Raw genomic sequence first — 27,299 nt, 5'->3', positions numbered from 1 at the left:
TTTATCAAATATAACATTGGGAATATAGTACAGACCGAAACTAATGATTTATAGAACACGCCCTTTCCTCATGACGTTTTGTCAAACACGCACGCGAACCCGGATGTGTCGGGAATCGGATATTCAGCGCTGTGTCGCCGTGGCACCAGGTCCGTATCCTTTTCTTATCTTCTTTATTTAATAATCGTCAAACGTAAATTTTAGATTTGCTGGTTTATACGCGGGTTTTCATTTTTTTATGTGTTTGAAGTTTTATTCATGTGTTTGTGCATACGTGTGATGCTAAAAGCTACTACTAAAGTCAGCTAACACATAAACTTAAACCAGTGCAATGTTCTTAATTGTTTTACTTGTTAGCTAAGTAAAATTTATAGATTAGTTAGATAAGTGTTATTTGTTTGATGTTTTCTGGGGAGAATTACTTCATACATCATGACAGATGAAGACGAATACATGCATTCATAATCTGTAAAAACAAAAAGTAGTTGTTGATTATGAATTTTGCAAAGGCTAGTGCTGATATTATCTTAAATCATGTTATTACAACATTTGTGTATTACTTCCTTTTTAATTTTATGTTAAGTATTTTTAAAGATTAATCTATTGCATTTATTTGCTTTTATTGCTGTTCTTTCCTTTCTTTATTGCCTCTCTCTCTCTCTCTCTCTCTCTCTCTCTCTCTCTCTCTCTCTCTCTCTCATAAGACGCTGAGAACTGGTTTTACAGAGTATTTTAATGATAAAAGCACAACCAAGTTGACCATCTATAATAATAAGTACATTAAGACTATGTATGTGAACCATAAAGCTAAAGCTAAATTTTAATCAGCCTGGCAGTTGGTAGATTAAAATGTAGCTGTATAGTGTAGCTGAAATATTTACGAATTCAGGCTTTGGTTACATAATGATATTTGATATCATGTCAGGTGTTTGGATCTTATTGTGGAGACTGGTGCCTGCTGATCCCTCAGGATGATGCGAGCAGGAGGTGTGTCCTGTTTAATTTATATGCAAGTATCAGTAGGCAAATATTTGCTCTTTGGTCTGTTTTTTGTGGCATTGTATGAATAAAAGCAGTGTAAAAATATTTCAAACTTATAATGAATCCTAGTAATATTTTATTGTACAAAAATGTAGGTTATGCAAAGTATAATACTATAGTTTTAATGTAGTAACATTTGGTTTTGTCATTATTGGTATCTAAACTGAAGTTATTTGCATTGTACTATTGGTTTAGCATTGTTTTCTGTTTTAACAGGACTTTTGAAACTGGGGGTGCTGGTTTCTGTCTTATTTGTAGCTGTGTTCCTGGCCTTTGAGCTGTTGGAGAGCAATATGAATTTTAATTTGGGAAAAGTCTTTAGTGAGTTTATCTTCTGCAGCATCTATTACACACCAAATGCACATCCATCATGTTCACATTACAGCTTATTTAGTTTCCAGTTCACCTTTTACTGCTTAATCTTTTTCACACACATTCAGTAACACATGTAACAACTGCACTCAACAGTTGAATGAAACCTAAACCTAGAAAAAAACATATGCAGTGTGTTCAGAATTAAACTGATAAAAGAACTTTTAATTACATGTTTAAACGCATATATATATATATATATATATATATATATATATATATATATATATATATATATATATATATATATATATATATATATATATATTATACTGTAGGTGTCTCTTCTACTATACATGAATTAGGGCACATCTTGACTCTTTAGTGTTGTCAGGTCCTGCTAGAAGGAACAGTAAATCACAAACTAGAATTAAAACGCTTTATCATGGAAATATTCCACATACCACAATATTACTACTTGCACCTGCCTGCGTTAACAACATCATAACTTAAATAGCTTAAGCCCAAAGAGGCTTAATAATCATCACTTATGATAAGTGGATGTGGTGTGGTAACACTTAACAAACAGTCCACTGCAAACAGTCATCCACAAAAAAAAAAACACACACACATCTCTGTCAGTGGTGGCTTATTTAAAATCTTGTCAAGAGTGAGATGGGTTCACAATCGGTACACAAAACTATTTAGAGAATTCACTCTAGTATTTAAAAGTGGTTGTCACTCCTGAAGTGCGTAAATGGCCTTTACTAACTCAAACTACATGCAGTTTGGGCTCAAAGTAACATAACATGCTGGTTTAGTTAAGAAATGGCTTAGAGTTACCATATCACACATCTTTCAGTGTTGACATGCCACATTACAATTGGCTAATCAACGTCTGTTTCCCTACAGCACGATATGCACCTCCAGATGCAGTCCGTGAGTACATAATTGTTTTTTTTTTACTGCATATGAGAATAGATTTTTAATCATGCACCTTCTGAACTTTTGTTCAGAATTCAATATAAAATTTCTCTAAAAAATTATGTATCTTGGGGCTGTGAAGAATCATTGCTAAACATTTTAAAACAATAAGAGTGACTCCTAGGTACGATAGTGGTATGTGTAGTGGGATTTTTGTTCTGTGATGCGAATAGCACGAAGATAATATTAATGGAGATCAGGAACAATGTACCAGGGTTGTCACACAGGATGTGTTGGATAGCTCAAACATGTTAATGTAGGCGTGTTTAGGTGTGGTCTACATTTTAGCTTCACGTTAAGGGTGCTTTCACACCTGAGGGGTATTGCAGAAAAGCAAGGTAAGGGAATAAAATGGTTTTCTAGTTATTCTGGCAAACATTTAGGCCTGACTCCATAAAAGCAGGCTTGATTATTTTGTTATTATGCTGTTCATGTGGCTGTCAGAGGTTTAATGAATGCATACATTGTTGCAGTTTGTGAGATCATAAGAAATGGGTGATTAAGTTGCAAAGACAGTTTCAATTAAAGTTTATTTTTTTTGAAAAAGACAGTTTCTCTTGCTGGCCCAGAGATAGCGTGTAAATATATTTTTTTCAGTAATCAATTCGCTTACCAGCCTGCAAAATGTTCTTGCAGTTACACTTAATTTGCTGCCAGGTCCTTTTTAGACCAGAATTGTTTGTTCTGTATAAGATTGGTTAATAAATTGATAAGTATTAGAAAGAAATAATAGTAAATAGATGAGGAATTAAAAATACCTGGTGGATCTTTGGTAAAAACTCTTTTCCAGAAATCACGAATATTGTCTCAAAATGGTCAATTCGTATAATGGCCGATGACCGCTAATGTGTGTAATCTTGTAAAAAAACCATGGAACTGTGACCAATGAGAGGGTAGTTTCCTTACACATAAATTGTATAAACAATTTTGGTATGTTTTCAAGTTTTGAGATATGAAAGAGAACCACATGGAGAATAAAAAGTAATGCTAACAATTGTAATCCCTGTATTAGAACAAAGCGATTGATCTACAGGTGTGAAAGCACCCTAAGAAAATGTGTCACAAGACAAGATGATTCATAGTGTGCATAGACATGCAATGAACACAGAAGACAAGAACATGATTAAGTTATGCTTTCTAAATATAAAATACATATTTTGATGATGTTTTCAGCCACCAGACCACTGCGCCACAAATGCGGCCTATCAAAATCATGTCCTGAGGACCATTTTGCCTTTAAGATCACCAGTGGAGCAGCCAGTGTTGTCGGCCCAAAGATGTGTTTTCAGGACAATGTGTAGGTCTAACATGCATTTCTTGCGCAATACTATTGCATAAGCGATATAGAAATACACATACAACCTTGTAAAAGTATTTTAATGTTGGTTTTGTGCATCTTGAGCTGATTTTTGACAGCTGCTATTGATTTTTTTCCCCCCCTTTTATCAGAATAATGAGCGGTGTGAAGAACAACATTGGACGCGGTATAAACATTGCTTTGCTCAATGGTACGCTACGTTTTTGTCCTCAGAAACATGTTGATGCTGAAACTTTACGACTGAAGGTGGTCAGAAAATGTATTAATAGTGGTTAATAGTCAATTAGTGTGTGTATTTGTATATAGATACATATTGACAGAAATCAGAGGCCATTCATTAATGCAGTTTATTTATAGGGAAGACCGGCGAGCTCACTAAGACTGACTCATTTGACATGTGGACTGGAGGTAAATCTCGTTTTGCATCCTTTATCTGTTTTCCTTTTGCACATTTTGCATTATAAGCTTTTTATTTTATTTATTTGTATTTTTTTTTAGCTTTTTTTGTTTAACCCTATAACTGTCAAATATCCTATAAGGTGACAGCATTTACACTATTAAAGTAACACAAACGTGTTTATGACTACCTGTGGTAGTGGTCAAAATTTGACATGATCAAAATGTGTCAGAGCCAATATAACATGTACTTGGAATAGTCCACCTGTGTTCGGATCAATGAAAATGCATTGTTATACCTTATAGGCTGTAAAAAAACATGGATGTGTGTGAAGAGCATTTTTGAACCGCCAAAGTGGGCAGAGCTAGCTGTCATCATCTTAGTAGCACATGAATTACTCCCAGATAATTAAAAATGGGACAAGATGCAGGACATTGGTGGAGTTAGAGATCCTAGGTTTAAATTCTTAATGTTTATTTACGTTATGTATAACTAATATTTACTGAGTTTGGTTTTTAAAAACACAATGTTAATACATTAAAACATGTTAAGTGTCATAATGGTTTTATAGAGAAAAACACCTTTTGAATAATTACTTTTAGATACTTTTAATATAGTCTGTATTAGTAAATAGGTTAGACTATTTATGAAATCAAAAAAGTCTGTGGTTTTATTATATGTTCTATCATTTATTTTGTTGCATCATGAAAAAGCTGCAATCTTGAATGTACATTTACTTTTTATTTAGCAATATTTTTATGTTGGACCGGTAATTATATGAATCTACAAAGTTTTGAGTAGATGTAAAAACAAAAAAAATGTATGCTTCTCTTGGTTTTTTCTGTTTATACAATTTTCATTTCATATTTTCACCCAACATATTAATTTGGGTGTACTAAATTTTGTGAGGGGTGTACTCATTTATGCTTTCTGGCATATGAGATGATAGCTTGTATAGTGATACTAGATTTTTTTCATATCACCCAGGGCTAGCCATTTGCTAGTCTGTGAAATGTAATATTAAGTCACATGCAGTTAATCTTTTTAAATGATCTTGTATTTTCTAGATGTAAATCTTCTCATCAAATTCTTGAAGGACATAGAAGATGGAAGCATTGTCATGATGGCCACATTTGACGACCCTGCAACAAAGTAAATTTTTTTTTTGGTGAAATCTTTACAGATCTGTCTGGGATCTTTTATTAAATGCATTTAATTTTAATTTGTTCTGAACAGGATGAATGACGAGGCCAGAAATTTGATAGCAGATTTGGGCAGTTCAAGCATCAGCATATTAGGCTTCCGAGATAACTGGGTGTTTGTTGGAGGCAAAGGAATCAAGACAAAGAGCCCCTTTGAGCAGGTAAAATCACCTTATGGCTTCTTTTTAGATTTAAATTTGGAGTAAAAAATATTTAATAAGCCATCGCATACTTTTCCAGCACATCAAGAACAATGCAGAGACTAACAAGTATGAAGGATGGCCAGAAGTTCTGGAGATGGAAGGATGCATTCCTATAAAGCATGACTGAAATCAACCTTATTTTAAAATAATTTAGCTGTTCCTGGTGGAGTTTGAAGAAAATTGAATGAGCAATGTGTTGTTGAATTGACATTTTCAATGATGCAAGTAAGTGTAGAATATAGACTTTGAAGGACTGTATCTTATATCTTAAGGTTAGAAGTCCTGAGCATTTGCTGCTCTCTATTTATATTTATTTTATGGGGTTCCCACTCCTTTTGATCAATGCATTTCTATTACTTTTCTGTTGTACATGATCCCTAGATTGAGATTTTTTTAATTAATTGCAAGTACAATATGTAGCCAGTGAAATATTTTAAAACTTAAATATAAAAAATTACGTTAACCAAAGCTATTTTAGTAACTTCAAAAATTGTTGTTTTTCCACCAATGGAAAACATTTCTAAAATGTCATGCTTGCGGAAAACCTGATTCATAGGTACTCTTTATTTTTAAAGCTGGTCCATAAACTGCCATTGTGCTGCCATTTGTGAACCTCCAGTGTCATAAAAAGAGATATAGGAATCAGAAGGTTTGAGTGCCTGTTGTCTTATAGTCTTTTGTACTACAAATAGAGAATTAAGGAAGAGGGTTTGTGCTCATTTTAATCATAGCACCATGACAATGTTGATCAGAATGGATTGAAGATACACGGCTTAGAGCTGTTGTTACCAAAAGATTGTTTTTACATTATTTATTATTTTATGTTTATCATACTGTTTCTACTGGCAAAGACAGTTTGAATGTTGAATGGTAGAGAATGAAGATTTTTTTTCCCCCACTTTGCATTTAATTTACAAGATTTTTTTTGTACTAAAAAACTACTGTCTTCAGTTTTTATAATAATTTTATTTTTAATAGCTTCAGGGAGTCTTGTTACATTTTGGTGATTTGCATTCAGAGATTTTTCGTTTGTCGTTTTATTCGGCCAAATTTTTTTTTTTTTTTTTTTTTTGCATTTTAAGAGTTTGAGCAGCAGCTGTTATATGCAGTTAGTGCTGATATTACACTATTATAATTTAATATAATCTTTTTTTTATTGTGCTTTATGCAATATCTGTAGTATGTCCTGTATTGTGAATTTACAAAGCCAAAAGATCACCTTGTTGTTAATATTGTTAATGATTGCCTGTATGATTTTTAACTTTACTTACACTGTGAAGTTGTGCATGATACATTTTTTTTGTAAGAAAACCAGCTGTGTGCCTTACTACAGTGATAATATATGCAAAGTGATTTTGTCTAGACTTTTGTGTGGAGTTGTTGATTGCACGTCATGGCCTTAATATGTATAGCTGTACTGAGGAGTTCTTTATTATAAATTAAATTTAAATCAAGTAAACTTTGCATTCTGTGATTGTAGAGTCTTTCCTTAAAATACGACTCAAGCTTTTTAGGGTGTTTCGTAATAAAACAAATGACTTGCTTTCATTTCTGGGTTTTGTCTTACCTTTTGTTTAGATTAAAGCAGAGAACTCCCAAGAATAATCCTAGCATCTGTTCTGCCTCATCAAAGCATGATGCACACATCCAAAATGGTACATGTGTTTATAAAAGAGTTTGCAGATTCCTGGAAGGCGTCCACTCGGCTCTCATTGGCCTAGGAAAAGTCCAGAGAAGGTTTCAAAGCACACAGCCGTGCAAGAAAAAGATTAATTTAGCTGACAGCTGAACTGATAAAGCTCATTTCACTCAATAACAGATTTATTCCATTCTGAAAATATCAAAATATATAGGTACTGATGTAGGCAACAACATAATGTACAGACACAGTCTATACAAATGTCAACGTGTTATTAGTTTAGATTTACTTTTATGCCATCAGTGAATACCATTTATTCTGACTAGTCACATGGGAAAATTATATCCATTCTTAATTTTGACTAAATTGAAGTGCTCTGAAACATGGCAATTTATATATCCTGCAGCATGTGTCCTCGTTTACCTATTCAAATCCAGCATCATTATAATGGCATGTGGATATATAGCCACTATTAAGAAGTGCATGAAACGAAGTGCCGTTTTATCCCTTATGAAAATCAACAATGGTTTTTACCACAAATTAAAACAAACAAAAACATGGTGACAACAAATTCAGCAGTTTAACCATGGCATTTTAGTCAAACTGTTTATAGAAATATTGATAAATACGCACAGGAAAAAAACACTACACTTTTAATAAAAACGATGGTTAATTTTCATAAGGGATTTCAGAGGGAGAAACATTTTGGAGCTGTAACGTTAAAAGTTTCAGGTTTGACTCTGTTTGTTCCTTTAATAATTTTAAGATGACAAAAAGCAAACATTTGTTATGCCACACAAAAACGTTGATATCCGTTATCGTCGACTACTGTAACGTTATATCACCTTGCGCAACGTACGTTATTGTGCTACTCAAGTAATCCACTGTCTGACATAATTATGTTGGCTTTAAACATGATACTCATTACACTTCAATGACATACTGTATCGAGTTTAAATTATCTTTACCTGAATTTCGCAAATATAACGTTGTAATAACGGACACAAGATGGCGCCAGCCAGGTGTGTTACTTTAATAAGTGCCTCCGGTTTCGATTGAACGTGCTTATGTACACCGCTGCTAAATGGAAACTGAGATTGGCCAATCAGAATCAAGTATTTCAGGTCGGCCTGAATTACGCGCTTATGTCGCTGATATTCTCGCTTAAAATTTAAATTAATACCAATAACAATGTAATAATAAAAATGTAAATGTTTGCACTCCAGAGCAAAAGGATGTGAACATAACGCCCGTGTATATATCTTGAACGACTCAGTTATTTTCTGTTGAAACAGAATCAAACCCAAAACAGTTTTAAAAGAGAAATTTTTGAAAATGTATCATCATTAATAGTTAAATATCATTAGCTGTGTAGCTAAAGCTTTTCTTGGGTGAATAATAGGCTTTAAATGTACAGAAACAGTCCGGACACATGACCAGAATTGAACAGAGCAATATTTTGGTTGCTGAAGATCACATAAATTAGAATCTCTACAATATGTAAAATAATATTGGTTAAAGTTAAAAATAAGAATTTTTTAAAACAGTTAAAAGAAAAAAAAAAAAAAGGCAAATACATACTTTTGGCTTCGGAAACAGACCTATTTGAACATGTCATAAGATATAAGAAGCAGTTCATGGAGGATTACACTCCAGAGGCAAAGATCATGAAGAGCAGAAGAAAAAAAAAACATGGTGTTCCAATGCATGATGGGAAACTCCATACTAACACCTTAATAAGTGCAAAATAAATAATGCAATATCCCAATCCTGTGATCCAACAGATTTGGTACCATCATAAGCTTGCAGAGATATGATGCGTGAAATGAGATTCCCGGACGAAGTAATCACAATGTTCAAGATGAAATCTTTCAAGAGGTGGATCTTGGTATTTCCAACATGAGCTACCGGAAGGTTCTGAGACAAGTTTGTAAAGTCTTTCTGACAGCATTTAAGAAGAGTTCTTATTTAAAGAAAGAAACAAAATCTGATGATGCATAACACTGTCCTGTGGAGAATTACTTAAGGGAGAGTATACTATAAACTTCGGGCAAATTTTTTTGGCCTCTGAGGGAAAAATAAAACAAATAAATTAAATTGGCATACAATAGAGATATGAATGAAATTGTGGGGGCGGTGACCCGCTTACATTTAAAAACAGACTTTGAGTCAAACCCTTCTGTCCTGTTACAGGAATTCTGAAGGATTTGTAACTTAAGGCAAAGGTTATTATGATTACTTTTAGCTTTTAAACCCATGATTTAGTTTTTAAAAAGCTCAAGCAGAAGATTCACAAGAAAATTAGGTAGAAATTGCTTGGTTAATCCGATGGGAAAGGGGGGAAAAAAAACTAAACAAATGTAATGCAATACAATCAGAAGGTCCCGACTAATAGCCAGAATGTTCTTGGAAAAACAGCTGCTTGTATATGCTTGATAAATAATGTTACGCATGCAGTGGAAAAGTCCAAAAATTTAAAGAGGCACACCCCCACCATGAATGTATAGTTTTCGAATGAGTCAAATTTAAATTAAAAGGCTAAACATTATTGCACAAGTGCCAACATGGACACCATGTCAAAGTATCGACTCTAAATTCATACATTTCCGCCCCAAAGCACTTCAGAACATTCAAATACATGATTCAATGAGATTAGGCCATAATATGTTAAAAAGAAAAAAAAAATCATAAAAGTGAACTTGGAGGGGCGGTGACCTGTGCAGAAAAGTGTCAAGCATTACAGAACACTTCAGTTGTGCTTCAACATACAGTAAACTGTCACAGAGGCTGTTGTCAGGCAACGAGGCTTTCAATTTTGCATGACGATGTTCAAGACGTTATGCCGTGAAGGATGAGCCTGTGCTTTCCAATTAGACCTTCACATCCCTGTTTTCTAACATCCAAGACTGATCATGAAAAATAATCCAGAAAAATTACGTAAGGGAAACATTTGAGGGGGAGAAGGAAAAAAAAAAGTCCTGACAGATCCTGTAATCACACGGTCACTGCTACATTTAAAACTGTGCATATCTCATACAAAGTTGAAAGGATTAAAAGACTAACACCTCTGAGCACTGTACTGGTTACTGGTTTTTGTTACATGCCCCTGTCTTCCTCCTCCAATGATGGGCTGATTGGCAGTATCCAGGACCAATAACATGGCAGCATTCTTTATTTAAACACCAAAAGTGGTATTGAGGTTTGGGGGTTCAGAATGGAAGAGGTGGAGAGTGGGTCAGACTCCAATCCAGAGCCTTCAGACCGGTCCGTTAGGCATGATCTCAGCTGAAGAGGGAGCTTCGACTCTGTAAAAGAATGAGAGGGGGAGATTAGGAGAGGGTGGAGGGAGTTTGTAGTTATTGTATAACAAGCTTGATATGTTATCACTGTTACCTTGTCTCTGTCACAGTGGTGGCATCTGACTCTTCTGTAGGCGCTGAAGACTCGCTACTGTCTGTAATGCTGAGCTTCTTCAGAGCTTCGGTAGGCACATCACTGCAGAGCAAAGGGTCAGAATCAGAATACTTTCAGACAATAAAGCTATTGCAGCTAGTTACACAACAAAAATCTGTTTGTAGGCATAACTAAACCAGGGTTTCTGCGGGTTTCTTCAAGTCAAATGTAAGTAATTTTTAAGACCCTTTAAGACCATTAAGATAGACATTTATTTATATATGTTATTAATTTATTTAGACTTATACAAAGTTTAACACTAAGGGCCCTATCATACAACTGGTGGAATGCGGCGCAAGGCGCGACACAATTGTTGTTTGCTAGTTTTAGCTTTGCGCAAGAGTTGTTTTGATGTTTTGCAGCACGCTATTGAAATAGCAAATGCATTTGCGCTCTGGATGCATTTGTATAGGCGTTCTGGTCTAAAAAAGGAGGCGTGTTAAAGCACATTGCTGGCGCGTTGCTATTTTAAGAAACTATAATAGACTTCACAATAGACCGGATCAAACCTGGTCTAAAGTCCGCTAGTTGTGTGCCTCGCTTAAACATTGCTTAATACACAGGATGTACAGCAATCAGAAAATATCTTTACAAATGAATGAAAAAGAATAAAGGATTAAAATGTTTCAAAAAAATATTATTTTCTAGCCTACATAAATATAAAAACCACTGCCTCCAAGCCTTCTTTATCTCAGGAGGGCTTTTTTATTTTTTTCATGACAATTTGCTTTTGTATATTATTAGTAGTAGTAGAAGTATTTATTATATGCATATTTATATTTGTTTTATTAAAAACAAGCTTAGATTTGCCTACCTGTCAGGTTTTAGACCATATGGGGCACAGCATGTGTATTTGGATATAACACAGTTTTTTTTAACCACACTTCGTTAATATTGTTAATTTGTTTGTTTGAGGGAAATTAGAACTGAATTTAGAAACAGTTTTGAGACAAATCTTTGCGCTTAATAAACTAAATTAAATATGTATAGCCTAATGGATGTCTGTGCGTACAACACGTTTCCCTATCCACGAGAGTGAAAAAGTGAAAGTAAAGAATGAGGAGGCTCATCTCTCATTCTCGCACTGTAGATGCTGTTTATCTGTTTTCTCTCTAGTGAAGCACTCAGTTTTTCCAATAACAAAGTCGCCATGTAAATAGCAAATGCGCTATGGCATGACGCAACTGACTCCTTAAGGGAATGGGACATGAGATTCTGATTGGTTTATTCTCAAAACACACCTATAACTCATTAAGAGAATAAGCTCAACCCTGTTAAGACCATGCGCCACGGCCCTAGGCGGATTTTTCCGTCCTTAAAAGAGCAAAAGTGGATTCTGACATGCCCTGAATGCTTTTGCTCCCTGCGCTTTGGACTTTGCACCTTGATCATCAAAATAGAGCCCTAAAGATTTTTTCTAATGACCTAGTTACTTCTGTAAATAGTTTTTTTCTATTAATAAAAGATATTGTAAAGGGATGTTTTTTTTTTTTTTTTTTTTTAGGCTTTAGTTTTTTTCCCCCTGATTAGGGTGTTTAATTTGGACAATTTGCTGTAAAAAATGTATAACAGCAGATGTGAATTGTATCGCTTTGCAATAAAAACCTAAATATAAAATATAAAGTTTTGAGATGGATTATTGGTATATGGGTGTTGGTTTGATTAGGTTGCTTTTATTAAGAATTTTAAGAAAATTAAAATCTACAACACAATATTTGTGCTGCAGATCTGCAGAGTGGATGCGCGCGTACTGAAGAGCCGTGTTACCGCGTGCGTTCTGATCAGCTGTGTTGTCGCGCGCGTACTCAAGAGCGGTGTTGTCGCGCGCGTACTCAAGAGCGGTGTTGTCGCGCGCCTACTGAAGGGCGGGACCGAAGGTGTGCCGCGTCGCGGGGCACTTTTGATCATTTTGGAAGGGCACTTTCTATCCAAGACTAAAAAGGGCATGTGCACTGCACAGGTTGAGCCCTATGTGTGCACGTGCCTGTTGCTAGCATTACAAGCTTCTGTTTAAAGTATTAAGTTAGCATGACAAGCAGGTGCTTTTAATTTTAAACCATTCCTAATCACTGTGTCTCACATTTTAACACACAAAGTTGCATTCTGTTTGAATGGCTCCGAATACTGCTATTTGCTGTTTGTAAAATGTTCTTACCTTGAGGATGCTGTTGTCTGGTTGGCAGGTGTTTTAGGAGAACCTTGTGTCTTATTTTCTCCAGGGTCCTCCTCACTGTCTGAGCCACCAGACGAGCTGCTGTCTGAGGCCACCAGAGGGGCTTTTTGCCCAGAACTTTCTTCCCACGCTCCTGTAGCTGAGTCACTGCTGGCCACTGTAAAAAAACAGGCAAAAATCACAATATTTTAATTTTTGCATCTGCTTAATTTGTATAACTAAGTGATGATAAAGACAAGTAAATCCTGAGGTATACTTTTTTAAAATGCATATACTACTTTGCATGGAACATGTATGTTTCTTATGATTATTTCACAAGTTGACGTATATCTGTGCTCTTAGTTTGCTTAATACACAAGTCCTTTAAGTTCTTTGTTTATTTGTACATTACGCATCCACACGTCAATTCTGTCACTTAGATCATAACTTATTTGTTCCATTTGATGAATTCCGAGTCCAGTTTTATTGCTTTCAGGGTTCATATACATTTTTACTACAAAAATTCCATGACTTTTCCAAGACTTTTAAGTAAATTTTGATGACCTATTAATTCATGTAATGTCTACAAAAGCATGGTAAATAATAAGGAACACAATGCACGTTCAAATGTATTACAGCATATCATAAAACACGCAACAATCTATTTTGTTTAAATTTGATGTAAAATAGATTTTAACAATGCTTAAACAGCACTAATATTGTGAGAGCAAGTTTTAGCCAAGTACAGAAAAAAAGTTAAGACAACCAACCTATATTCAAGTTAGGGCTGCACAATATTTCGTTTCAGCAACTATACTGCAATGTTTGCATACGCAATAGTCACAATAGCCCTATTATAAATAGGGTTTATAATTTACCATCGTTTAATCATAATGGATTTATAGTTTATCATATGCATGCATTTTTAAAGAGATCACCCAAAAATTACTTACCATTTTTATTACACCCTTCACTTGTTTCAAACATTATTTTTTTTAAATAGAACACAAAAGGTAGACAATTTAATAAATCATATAGTATTAAAACAATTTATGTGTGAGTAAATAGTGAGTACATTTTAATCTTTGAGTAAACTGTCCCTTTAAGGCTTGTGACTATGAGAACATTTTAATATTTCAGTTTAAAACAAACCACAAGTAATTTTTTTGTAACTTTAATAAAGATTAAATAATATAGAATGAAGAATATACAGTGTTGATTATTTAATATCTGTACCTGAAAATTAATACCTGAAAACTATAATTTACTTTTGTCTTTGCTACATTTTATTCATCTATGCTTGTAATTTATTTGTTATTTATTATTCGAGATTCACGCCCCAACAAAATCCCCCCAATCAATCCAAATAAACTTGTTAAATCATCTAGTGAAATTGTATTCACATCGCAATATATATCACAGAACTACAAAATATGGTAATGTCAAATTTTTTCAATATCGTGCAGCCCAAATTCAAGTACACAGATATTTGTTAAACTAAAATTCTAAAAAAACAAAAATTCCATGACTTTTCCAGGTTTTCCCCATTTTGAACACGGACCGTATGAACCCTGTATTTTAACACTCAAAAGCTTGTGCTCTTTTTGGCCTTAAATGTAGTTGATAGTTAATTATCATGGTTTTAAGGAAGGGCATCTATTTTTAACTGATTGTTTAAAGAGTTTGTTAATAAGAACATAAATGTTAATTAATCATACTTCATCTGGTAATTTTGGGAAAGCTCTCTGGAAACAGTGCTTGGTTGCCTATTTTCAATGTTGTGTATCAACAGTTATTCAGGCAGATGCAAATAGAGCTACTCACAGTTCTTTTCTTCTCCTTGTTGAGGTTGCCCCTCGGTTTGGCTGGACTCTGTGCTGTAATGAAAAATCCAATGGATCAGCACAGATAAAGGCATTCCCACAGTTCAAAGATCCAAACCAACTAATAATTGCTTCTCACTTTAGAAATTTCCAGACCTTAATTTGGAATATTATAAAAGGGTGTTTTATGTACCTGCTGAAAGGCTGGAACTCAGTAAAACTAGCCCAGCCGGTGTCCTGCTGACCCTCACTGCCTTGTTGAGGGGAATTACCCCAGGAACCAGAGGCGCTCACCTCTGCCTCGCCAAAACTTGCCGTCCAGCCTGGGTCTATGCACAATAAAAATAGGAACAATAAATGCAGGTAGCAAGCAGATAGATTTAGAGTCGTGGCCAATGTTATAGCACTCACTCTGAGTCTGAGCTCCTGCAGACTGCTGAGGACTTGCCTCTTCCTCAACATCCTCTTCCTCTGAGGCCGACCCGCGGCCTCCACCCCCATTCCTTACAGCACTTTTAGGTGAACTATCTGAAGAAAGAGACACCCCGAACCTGGAAACAAGAAACAAACAACATGAGAAGATTAAACTAAACAGCAAAACCAGAGAATTTTCCTCAAGCATATGATTGTGTGCTGTACCTCGATCTGGATTTGATTTGTGTTGCATAGTTAATTTCTTTTTCATCCCAAATATCCTCCTCTTCCTCACAGTCATCAAACTGCTGGATTCTTTCTTTACAACACGCCTCAAAAGCTGCAGCATTGGCCTGCAGGAACACAACAAGCAAAATAAAGCATCGAAACAAGCACATGCACAGCATGCATATGAATAGTGTTTTCAGTGGCAGGCACTTACACTATGATCATCTGCGTCTATATTGAAGTTAATTTCAGCAATCCGATCAAACGCAGCACTGAAAGATTGAAAGAGGTCTCTTAAAGATCACTGACAATCTTCACCATAAAACATATCAAAGCTGTGCATCAAAGTAAGTCTATGCAACCTAACGCAAAACCTATCATTTGATCTGAGAAAAGCTCAAACATCTTAGACATGCAGACGCACAACCCATTTAGCACTCACTTGATATTTTCATCATGTTCACTGAACTCCTCATCATTGAAACCAAACTGATCCACAAAATTGGCCGTCATCTGCTGGATCTGGTAATCAGAGAATGCCTGAAACAAAAGGCAAAAAATATTACATTAAAAAAGCTTAAAACACATTCAAGCAAACTCTTAATGTCTTGCTTCTTACTTGTTGGATGGACAGATCATTGGGGAAGGGGCTCTCCATGTCATCATCTTCACTAGATGAGTGCAAGTTATGGGTGCTCACCTGGAACACAAAATTAAACCATTCAGGAATCAGCATCAAAGCAACACGCTCAGTTGACAACAATGAGGACTGACACAAAAACAAAAAGACATTTGATTCAAAACTCTTTATCAAATAATTTAGATTATCATTCAAATATATTAGTATTTATTATAAATATTAATAATAAAATATTTACAGATAAAACATACAAATTAGATAAAAATATAATATATAAATAATGAATCTAAGATCACAAATTGTATCCAATATTATTTATCCATCCTATCCAATTAAATGCTCATGTATGTGTGTTCCTCACCAAATCAACTGTGTTTCTTCTGTTGGTCTCTCTCAGCGTCTCACCCACAAAACTCTCCCAGCGGCCTCTGCAGTCTTCTGGCAGCTCTGTGGATACAGAACATGTCAGTAATCACACTCTGCCATTACTTTTAGTAAAAACTCTGTGGCGCCTTTGACATGTGCGGTACCTTTGATTAGGTCATTAATTTGAGAGTGAGCCAACCCTTTTTCTAGGTTTTGAACCACAGTGTTTGCGATTCTTGTCAAGTGACCCATGTTTCCTCTTCGTCTGCCCCCTTCAGTCCTGAAGATTGAAGTTAGAGAAACTTCATTCAACCAACAGACAGACATAAACAAATACTGACAGATGAGCTTCATGAGACTATCAAGTGTTAGAGGCCGACAGCACATACAATCAAAAGACAGGGAATAGATAAAGGGCTCTTACTGGATTTTGTCATTTTCCTCCCAAGCATCCAGAATCCTTTGCACCAGCCGACAATGCTGGAAGAGCTGAGGAAAGCATAATAATAATTATGAAGAAAAACAGGAAATGTGAGTGTGTAGAGATAATGACAGACAAAAACGTAAGGCAGAAAGCAAAATTGATTCATCCTTCTTCAACAAACCAAGAATACAAAAACTTCTGAAGTCAATAGATACTTGGTAGTGTGTTTAAAAAAAGCTAAACTGCATTTATATTTTTATGTATAAATTACATTTTTAAAAATCTTTTGCATTAGGATCACTGATTTGAGCTTATTTATTTGAATAAAAACTGTGTAAAAGTTGTGTATTGCAATTTAAATATTACAAATTGAAGTGAAATGCAATTTTTTTTTCTTTTTTTAAAACATCACTTATATGCTTGTATTGCTTAATTTTTATAGGTCCCATAATGTGCTTTGAGATTATATAATGTTTGACGTAATCTCAACTAAAACAGAAAGAGGGTGGGACATAATGTAGCTCCTCCACTTTTTAAAAAAACAGCCAATAGCCCTATGTTTTTAATCACAGCTTTGCCAGTGAGAGATATTGAGCTTAAGCACTCTAGCGCATTAAATGAAAAGCAAATGAAAAGTGTCTTGAAGCGGGTGGGACAGATACTAGAGAGCATTTGATTGCTTTAGATTTGATGAGAAACTGAAGTATGATGTGATAAATGTTGACCCATTTAGGCAGGAGTGACGAATCGCATGTTTTGGAAATTCAAATCAGATTTACATCTTCTAAACATGCACTTTTTTTTCACTGTTTTGGGCACACCTGCTTACAGATCTCTTTAAAGGTATGATAATGTTACTAACTTCTAAAAAACTTTGGTTTAATTTTACTAGACCATTGATGAAAGCACTAATAGTGTTGCTACAGAAATCCTAATTCTGAATCTGAAAAACATGTCCAATTACAACGAAGTGTTACCACTTCAAAATTACGGTAATTATGAGATGGCAAAATTATTTATAGCTGAAAAAGAAAAGTTCCTGATCCAGCTGATCAAGTTCTTCTAGCTTATTTAGAAACATGTTTTCTGAAACAGCGTTGGAACTAGGCCAAAGGGCCTGATAGGAGTTGAGTTTGAAACTCAATAAAACAAATCACAGAAAGCAGAAATGTCTGTGAAAAGAGATATTACTTATAACAGATTACCTACATTGGCAACAAGAGCATCTTGAATGGGTGTGTTTGCTGGGTCTGAGCTGCTGTTTTGGCCAGGTGTTCCCTCCTCTGTCTGGTTGTCTGTAGCTGGTCTTTCCTCGTGGTTCTGCAGACCTGGGTTCTGGACGTCTGCGTGGGCAGAGTGGTTTAAGATAGATGCCACACACAGCTCCACTTGCAAGTGCAAGAAATTATTCCAGGTGTATTTAAAGAATAAATCCTGCAACCAGAGAAAAAACGTGGAGTGAAAAAAATTACTAAAAACAAGATCGCTCACCCACAGCCAGCTAATGATGAGTCTGCGATATTCAATGTGTGTGCGTAAGTGATTTACCAACAGCAGGTCCATGGTGTTGAGTCTGCAGATCTCTTGGCAGATGCTGAGGTCGCAAGTCTGCAGCAGGGAGGCCACCAGTCTGGCCACATGAAGGCGGGCGCTTCCCAGGGGCTGCTCCAGAACGCCCACTGTAGTGAGTATTGCACTTCTCTGTCCACAACAAAATGAACAAGATTGACACATTGTTAGAGGCCTGTCAATCTCGGCATTGCACACTGATTGTTGAGACAGCAGCTCTGCTCCAAAACGTAATGAGCTGCCAACACAGACTGGCACACTAATGCATCATTAAAATAAGGCATAAAATCATGTAGATCTGCGGCAATCATCCTTCCTTAAGACACATTATAATTCAATGAACAGAAGCAGCAAGAGCATATACAGCATAGCATGTGTTTAACCATGTTCACTATATTACAATGTGCATGTCTATTGGACTATTAAAAAAAGATAATAATGTAGAGCAAGGACCGAGTTAATAAAATGAGCAATGATAAGAGAACATTGTGCTTTCTTGCATTTTTTAAGTTTATGTTGTCTTGTTTAGAAGACAGAGAATGTAGAAGCATTCGCATACATATGATTTACTCTACAAAAGCGATCTGGGGTAAACGTGATATTGGACTACATTAATACCTGTATTTAGTGTTGTCCACTTGTGTTCAGATTGGCATTAACATCTTATTAATAGCCCTAAATAGGGCCCAAAATTGTTATTACTATTGATAAAATTATTGTAGAACTAGCTATTATTGTAGTAGGATACTATTGTAGAACTGTTTATAAGATCAACAGCATGCATCTTAAAATGGGCTTTAAATCCTAACTTTAGCTGCCAAATACATTTACATTTAAATAGAAATCGTAAATACCCAACGATTATGTATGAGGCTTACAAGTTGATGCTCACTGAAATACATGTTCTCAAATAAGCTAACATTGGATCACATTAGATTGTCTTAATGAGTCTCTCGTGTCATGGCTTATTTAAATGACAGGAAGTGGTCAGCTATGTAAGGAATTTAAAACCAGTCACTTGTAAGGTTTCACTTCAGTGAAGTATGCAACAAAGCCGCTTCTGTGTAGCTGGTGTCTACTGTGCAATATACTGTAATCTTACAACAGTTAAAGTCAGAACAAAAGGTTCAAAAGCCTCAAAATGACATTTTTAGTTGTGAGCACTGTTACCGTAGGAGGGTTCAGTAGGAGCTGTTGGAAGTCCTTTAGATGAGGCTCAATAGCACGTAAAATACTGCTGTTGACAGTGTAAGACCTTTCACATCCCTGAGAATACAGGTCCATCAGACCCTCCAGCCTAAAAAAATGCCAGACAGAGATAATAGAGGGATCATAAAATATAAAAAAAGAAAAAAAGAGAGAACAGCGAGTGACTGACTACAGCTGTTTACTTTAAGTTTAATTAGGCCTTGTAATGGTTGAACTCACCCTGACCTTCGTGACTCCAGTAAAGTAAGAAGCACTTGCGTTCCATTGACGACAGACGCTTCAGACCTTTCCCCTTCAAACATGTTCTTTAAAAGCTCTGCCACATTCTCTTGTCTAGAAAGTCAGAAATATAAGTGAATGCAATAAAATAACAATAACTACAGAGAAGAAACAATGTCTGGCCAGCAGTTTTTATTCCACATGGCTGAATTTGATGCATGCATATAATCTCAGCTAATTAATATGGACACTTACGACTCCAGGACAGCGAGTAATGGGTCTGAATCTGTGACCTCTGACAGCTGATTGGCCTGGTCTCTACTGAGTCGGATGATGTCACAAAGAGTCTGGGATGCATTAGATTGTCTCTGCACAACAATAAAGTAAAAAACTATGTGTATATATTTTCTTGGTCTATTTCTTTAAACTTTCATAAGTAAAATCATATGGACCGGTGGTAAAAAGTTCAGCAGAGTGAGTGATATTTGTACCTCTTCATCTCTCCCCGTGTGCATTAGCTCTGTGAGTCTCTGGATTAGTCTCTCTTCATTCAGCCACTGCAAACACAAATTCATTGACTGATTAGTTACACCCCAGATGACATGTGAGTGGGGATTTAGCCAGAACTCGGAGGAAACGATGAGGTTCAATGTGGGTCAATGTCTCATTTAAGCAACTGAATTGCTTGATGTTCTTTAAAGGTATCATTTTTAAAGTAAGGTCAATGTAAAAATATTTTAAACAAAATAAACATTTATAATATAATATCATTTATACAACAGTTCTGTCTGGTTCTCAAATCTGATTGGCTGATAGCCGTGCGATATTCTGCAATATCAGAACTCCTACAGCCTCTTTACCCTTTGTGTATTACTCCGCCCACATACAGCCAGCAAAAAGCAGACACTACAGATCTAAAGTTTAAAAGATGCACGCTCAACTGTTTAACTGTCAGCTTATGATTTGAATCCGGAAGAAAGTGGTTCCTCATACAAAAGGGTTTTTGAGACTCTCCATGTTTGATTTTGTTTTTATATACATAATTATGCCGTCAAACTGTTGTAAAAACGCAATATCACACTCGCAGAAGTGTGATATGGTTGTATATCGGCACTGGTGGGGGCACTAAGCGCAACGCACACCTCCCACCAGTGCCGATATACAGCTATATCGCACTGCTACTCGTGTGATATGGCTCATACATAACATATATAAATATTTGTTGCTCACAAGAATTAAGCTTGCAAGTGGTCTCTTAAAAAAGCAGAAATATGTTCATTCTCCTTAATATCTTGCAATTTAAGCGTGCTTACATTGAGGACCTCCATCCTCAAGGGGGCAGGCTCTACACAGCTGATGAGGCGCAACAATAGGTCCATCATGGCAGAGGCATCGATGTGATTCAGCACCAGACTGATAAAGTTGTGTTTTTTCCTTAGGAAAGAGATTACCTGCAAGCAGATCAGCAGAAAACGTATTAAGCTAATTATACAAACCCCAGTATTACTGTTGCACTATTTGGTGTGTTCATGTGTGTGTACCTGGTCTGTTTTACGTGCAATCAAGTTGCCGATGGTTTTGCTGAAGAAGGAGGCCAGCAAAGGATTAAGAGGGGGCTCCTGCTCCAGAAAATGGTAGAGCTTCTCCAAAAGGGATTCGTCTCCACCCAGCTTATCATTGATAAGAGCCACATCAGAGGTCAGGAGCTCACAGGCAATGTTTGGAAACCTGGATAAACAGAACCAAAGAAAGAAATCTATATTATATACTGATACATGTGACAATGCTATCAAAAACAAATGCAACAGTCTATGGTGACTTGGCTTTTAACTAAACAAACAAAGGCAGTTTCTGAGGTTCTAATGAAGGCAACTCAAATTTAACAAAGTTGCTCTGCAGAACTACTTATCTTCTGTCTCTCAGAAAGCACTAAAGTAAATACCATCCAACTCAGTGGTGCAGTGCTGTCAATGCCGCAAGAGAGGGTTATAAACTCTGCATCAGTGCCTTATATTGTGGAAATGGTAAATTTGACCAAAAAAAAGAAAAGAAAAGAAAAACCAAGTGAGAAATCTAAATCAGTGTTGGCAAGAAGATATTTCAGTCAATGAAATAACATTTCACAACACTTGGAGAGAAAAGACGTTTTGAGTGAATCCACTTGCTCATTTCAAGACAAATGATTCTGCCTCCTACACACAGAGAACCAAATGATTAGTTTTAAATGAACCGTAATCTTTTTCTCTCACTCTAACCATATGGTCCCAACAGAAAGTGCTAAAACAGAGAGATTTCAAGCCATGAGATTACTTCACATATTTTATGTTGAACAATACAAGTAAAACACAGAAACTCTTGATTTAAAACACAGAGTCTGAACATTATGCAGTTGTTGTTACACATCAGTTTTTAACTCAATCATTTCTCTTTGACATTTCCATTTCCATACATTTGCCAATTGAACATTCCCCTCTCCACTTCTCTGCTCTTCTACATCTTCCCTGTCAATTTTACAGCCCTCTCGTAACCAGGAGCTCCAAGCACGCAGTGCTTCCAGTGAACAATATGTCCTACCGTTATAATTCAGCAATTCTCAGTAGCAGTCTGGATAGTTTTTCCTGCCAGGTAGACTATAGTTTGCTTGCAGTGAATAAACACGCAAGATGTAACATTAGTGAATTATCTGCAAAACGTCAAAGGAAAAAAAAAATGCACCACCCTGTTATTAAATTATTTTTAACCAATGAAATTTTGTAGAGAAAATGAAACGTGACAGAATCCCTAAACTTGAATGTATAATAATCATAATGGCACTTTTCCAACAGGTGTCCTGCACACTTCCCCATCTGTTTACGTGAAACTCATATCATTGGTTAAACCTAATCTGTAATGTCCACAGCCAGCCAAACTAGTTTCTTTCTTACTTGAAGCGAGTTTTCTCCTCCAAATCAGCAGGAGGTTCCTCAGTGATTAGAGTGACAAGTTCCTGCATACAGTGATCCTTGGAGAGGAAGAGCAGGAGCTTGCGGTTCTGTGCTTTGCATTCCTGCAGAACATCCTCCTCTTCCATCAACTCTCTCAGAGTCACGCCCTCTCGATCCAGCAGCTGGTCAATATGGGAGGTGTTGTTCAGGTCAAACTTCCAGAACATGATGGCGGTGGTGGCAGCTGCTGCAGGAAGCACAAGCCTGAAAAAGAGAAGGAAAGAAAATGAAGATAACAAATACAAGTGAAGGATAATGCAAAGTGCACAGGGACATATATATCTTTTTAAAATGAAATCTCTAGCAATAGAAGACAGTCTCAAAATGAGACTGCAAAAAGGGGTCGGGGAGAGCAATTCAAGGTGGCTGATTCACTAATCGAAAGACATAAAGAATGGTTTAATCAGTTTGCACCATTTACAACTGCTTTTAAGATGTTTATGTGAAACATTTTACGTTTGTCCACATTTGGGTGAGGAAAAATGTTATTAATATTTTATCTTTCTTAATAAAATAAAATTGAAAAAAACAAAAGGTTTAGATTTGTGTTGTATTTTTAATTTAAAGATTATCTGAAAAAGATAAAGCACTCTGATTCAGTTGAGAACCACTGATGTAGAGTGTTTCAAATCAGTCCCTTATGAAGATCCATGATGATTAGAAAGCTTCCCTAAAAAAAGCAGCTGTCTATGAATTCAGCCTAACAGGTTTGGAACCAAGTTCCCACTCCCAAAGCGAGTGGGAGGGGGGAAGAATTGTGATGGAAAGCAGAACTAACAGATGAAAGGAAATCTGGAGAATAAAAGTACAAGCAAGGGGAGAAAAATAATTGATAGACCTTTAAAGCATCCAACTAACACGTCCCACTAAAAACAAAACATGAATCAACAGGAACATGAAGAGCAACTTTCTTTAAGTACTGATTGAAATCACCTGTGCTGTGAAGATTTTCTAACCACTCTGGTCAGACCTTTCCCAATAGATGACTGATACCCACGCATAACACCCTGGGCGATACATTTCACACAGTCTGATAGGCCTCACTTGCTCAAAGAGATGTGATCTGTTAGTAAGCCTATGTAAAAGACCCCTTGGAAACTATAGCTCTGGAACATTGATATAGTCCTTTAAATAAATATATGTTTACCAGCTGATGAAACGTGTGAATCCTTAGTTACACCTCCTCCACAGGACGACAGGCATTTGAGTGGCAGAATGCAGACGGCACTGAATGACCTAGCATTAATCTGCATGAGATCCACTTCCCTTCAGGCCTTCCTCGAATACACGCCTCAGATGGACTGACACTGGGGAAAGATGCAAGTATGAGAATCTGCAAAGCTTTCAAAAATCAATGCAGCCAGTGTGTGAAAACACTTTGAACCAATGTGACAAACAATGCAGTATGATACATCAATATTGCATCATGTAGTCTGGGAACCTTAGAACCAAACAAAAGACGGCGCAAGGCGAAAATCAAAACTATGAAGGGTCTTGTGAACTGAGAAAGTTATGTTTGTACAATCGTCATTTCCTTGACAACAGTGAACAAATGCACATAAACACTCTCTTCCTCAAATGTACCCCTGTGCGGACACTAACAAATATGCAAAGTTATTTTAAAAGGTGTAGTTGGCTCAAAATAAGTTTTGCTTTATTCACATTCAGACTATCCACTGTGACTTTTTACAGTAGAATATTAAAGAAATGTTATCCGCACTTTGAGAGTCAAACATACAAGTAAAACAAAACTGATACCCTGGCTACTAATGATAGGTGGCTTTATTATCGAGTAAACAAAACAGAGCCATACAAGAACATTACTTGTCCAACTGCTCCCAGATAGGTTTCTTGTACATAATGATCAGTTTGCTTCATAAGATCACAGTGGATCAACATGCATTGATTTTGTTATGACTGTATATGTCTGACTCTCAAAGCACCAGTAGCAGCTGACTTGCATCTTATGAATCACGTAGTACAACAGTTTCAGCTAAAATCTTTAAGGTTAGAACATCTTGTCTAGTCTGAAGGAGAGTTAATTAACAGTTGTTTTTTTATTTATTTAAGGTGAACAATACCTTAACAAGATACTACTGTGGTTTGTACAATGCATATGTCTTGAGATTATATTTTAAACCAGTTCTTGCTGTTATGCAAATTTCATTTCCAACAAAACAAAACAAAACAGATGAGTAATGTAAAAATTTTCTCCATAATATTTAAAAATAAGTTCCAGATTTGCATAGTTGACCAATGAAACGCAAGTTGGATTGAAAGTTACTACTGCGATATGCTTTTGACAAATATTTAAGAGTTAAAATAGGTGCCACTTGACTTTCTTCATAAATAAAATGTTCACAAGCTTTGGCAAAGGTGCACATATGGCAGACTCAAAACAGCAGCTGGTAACAGCTTCCTTAAGCGCTACATGCTCATCTGATGAGCATGCTCATCTGTCAGCACACAGAACATACACCGGAAAGAATATCTATCATTGATCTGCAGCTGTGCAAGCTGAAGCACTTCTTTCGTATTAAGAAAAGGGGCTTAAAAACAAAGCCAAGTGGGCTTGTTTCCTTCTTTTATGTGGACATGATTGTGTGCACGTGCAACAATAACAAGCAGAGACTCAGAGAGTTCCCCAATGAACTCTAAACAGGAAAGCAAAACTCTCAGCTCTACAATTCATCAAAAATAGTAACAAGCAGCAGCACATTTGCACACAATGTAAGCTGACATACACAGCAGACACGAGCGGGGAAGTTGCATGGGATCTCTGACAAGCAGCTGAGGTCAAATAAGTTGGCACTGATTGCACAACTGTCCAGAAGCTGCATGCTTAGGAAGTTGATCCAGCAAATTGTGCTGACCCCTGGACCCCCCAGAGGGGGTGTTCATGCATTACAAAACGTCAAATGTGACTGCATTCGTCATTCTGAACGACTGTGTGATACAACTCAATAGCAGAATAGTTGGAGAGGATGAACTGACTTCTGCATTGCTCATGTTGCTGCTCATGACAACATGATTTCAATCAAATGTTTACAACAGACGGCAATAACATACCAGAAGATTTTTCACACCTTATAAAGCCGGGTAGGGTAAAGAAGACATATTACTGTCAAACTCACACATGAGACGACGATTTTAAAAGCAAAATGCCAGTAACAGAAGAAAATCACGGTGGCTGAATGTTTACAGTAGGGCCCCGCTAGCAGGCGTTAGCTTCAGCGGCTAATATTGACGAAAAACTGGTTTCCGTATTTTCACAATAACCCCAAACTCGACCTAAACAACTCAAATACACACTCGTTTATAACCCAAAAAGGTTAGTATGTGCGTGAAGAACGTCAGGCCTTATTTAACTCCAAAGAACATAATGTTTTCGGTTTGTTTGCTAGCTTGTCTGGCTAACTTCAGCTGAATCTCTCAGAAGTTTCTTCTCATCCGATGGGGAATTTAAACAACGCATTTTCTGAGCAAAACACCCGTAGACAAGTCTTTTTGGTGCAAAGCAGAAAGAGTCGAGCCCAGCAGCGCGATCTGCGCATGGTGGCTGTCTTACCTCCGCTGTGAGTGTCTTCAGACGGGCTTCTCGGTTGTCTGTCGGTGCTGCTCTGGCTCGTGCAGCGGTGGCGCTGCTGCTGCTGCCCCGCGCGCACAGTGAAACCCCGCAGCTGCCACGAGACTGTTTTCCTCACACTATCTGCCCAAAGCGCAAGCCATCGTCCTCAATAAAGTTGTTTTACTGCTCTCTTTTATGTATGAATGGATTTTTTAAGGAATTAATTTGCTCTTAATCGCTACGAAGAGTTATCTCGGAAGGCGACGGAAGGGGGGTCGGAAAATAAAATTCGTTCATATGTTTGTATTCAAAATGGCGAAAGTCTGTCATAGACGCGCGCGTGCGCGCGCTGTCAGATTATTGCTTGCGCATCGAGTGCACGCGCACGCGTTAATTTCACAAACTTTAACCAAGGGTGATCAAATGATAATCCTAATAAATAATGTAGATCTACAATAAAGAGTAGAACAATGTAACATTGTATACTATAACAAAATATACAATATTACAATGTTATAATGTATCACATAACGAGTATAAGGACCCAATTTATAATACAATATTGCTGTAAATTATGAAATATAATGCATCAAAATGATTGAGGTAAAATTTGTATCTCTTTGGTTTAATATAATTTTTATTTATTATATTTATTTAAAACAGTTTATTATAATCTTATTTATTACATCTTATTTTTAGTTTTAGTAAGTAAAATATTTCAATAAATGTATTTATATTTCATGCATTTGACTTCAGTGCACCCCACTACTTCCAACAAGGGCTCATTTATTTTGGGATTGTCCAGTTGATTTTATTTGACTTTTCGTTATTTTATTGCCAAATTATTTAAGTGTTTTTATATAAATTACAAAAATACAAAAAATGGGAAATGGCTTACAAACTTCAGTCATCTTTGGTATAGCTTTTCCTGTTTTCTTTTCACTTCTATATGTTAGATTGCTAATCGTATTAATTTGCTCCCATTTAACATATACTTTTTGTATGCTTGTTTATGTGTGTTTTTATCATTTTTTGTCTGAATTGCACGTTGTGTGTTGAATTTGAACTAATAAATATTAAGGTAACTTACTGCAATGCGGGTAAAAAAGTCTGAAGTAATTTTTAATAGTTAGATTAATTGAACATATTTCTTT

General features: G+C 36.2%; 3 protein-coding genes across 11 annotated transcripts in view; 1 reads left to right on the top strand and 2 right to left on the bottom strand.

Annotated features, from left to right (window-relative positions):
• The window catches only part of ccdc146 (coiled-coil domain containing 146), a 98,934-nt gene extending 90,746 nt beyond the window's left edge, over positions 1-8,188 (bottom strand). For 2 of the 8 annotated variants that reach the window (XM_087247559.1, XM_087247563.1), the window contains exons 1-2: positions 8,065-8,153; positions 7,025-7,174 (exon numbers count right to left, since the gene is read on the bottom strand). The gene's annotated coding sequence lies outside the window, so the exon portion shown is untranslated. Of the gene's footprint in view, positions 1-3,095; positions 3,194-7,024; positions 7,175-8,064 lie in introns of all 8 variants that reach the window. The other 6 variants (XM_087247564.1, XM_087247558.1, XM_087247569.1 and 3 more) reach the window with 6 other exon arrangements.
• Positions 108-7,005, top strand: fam3c (FAM3 metabolism regulating signaling molecule C). The gene is given in 10 exon segments (NM_212725.1): positions 108-149; positions 926-987; positions 1,258-1,362; positions 2,266-2,292; positions 3,511-3,634; positions 3,787-3,845; positions 4,013-4,063; positions 5,120-5,204; positions 5,289-5,415; positions 5,495-7,005. Coding segments are annotated over 9 exon segments (684 nt in total). The 5' UTR covers positions 108-149; positions 926-971; the 3' UTR covers positions 5,585-7,005.
• Positions 8,189-8,533: 345 nt separating the features above from the next.
• ppp6r2a (protein phosphatase 6, regulatory subunit 2a) lies at positions 8,534-26,523 on the bottom strand. Of its 2 annotated transcripts, none has more exons than XM_087247017.1 (24): positions 26,146-26,448; positions 23,725-23,884; positions 22,518-22,781; positions 21,135-21,321; positions 20,907-21,044; positions 20,085-20,150; positions 19,849-19,961; positions 19,600-19,707; positions 19,336-19,462; positions 18,145-18,297; positions 17,806-18,030; positions 16,597-16,661; positions 16,337-16,452; positions 16,168-16,253; positions 15,786-15,866; positions 15,609-15,706; positions 15,381-15,438; positions 15,164-15,291; positions 14,936-15,075; positions 14,718-14,853; positions 14,526-14,578; positions 12,705-12,879; positions 10,490-10,591; positions 8,534-10,401 (listed from the first exon to the last, which is right to left on the bottom strand). In XM_087247017.1, the coding sequence occupies exons 3-24, from the start codon at positions 22,742-22,744 to the stop codon at positions 10,353-10,355; spliced, it is 2,631 nt and encodes an 876-aa protein (XP_087103143.1). In that variant the 5' UTR covers positions 22,745-22,781; positions 23,725-23,884; positions 26,146-26,448; the 3' UTR covers positions 8,534-10,352. The 2 variants fall into 2 exon arrangements, with proteins under 2 accessions (XP_087103143.1, NP_001020680.1); NM_001025509.1 differs by having other exon boundaries at positions 10,240-10,401; positions 19,594-19,707; positions 26,146-26,523.
• Between the last annotated feature and the right edge of the window lie 776 nt (positions 26,524-27,299).

This window comes from Danio rerio, chromosome 4, assembly GCF_052040795.2.
Source record: "Danio rerio strain M-AB ecotype USA chromosome 4, GRCz13ab, whole genome shotgun sequence".
Lineage (NCBI taxonomy): Eukaryota > Metazoa > Chordata > Actinopteri > Cypriniformes > Danionidae > Danio > Danio rerio.
The sequence above is the reverse complement of the archived record's forward strand: the minus strand, read 5'-3'. Positions and strand labels throughout refer to the sequence as shown.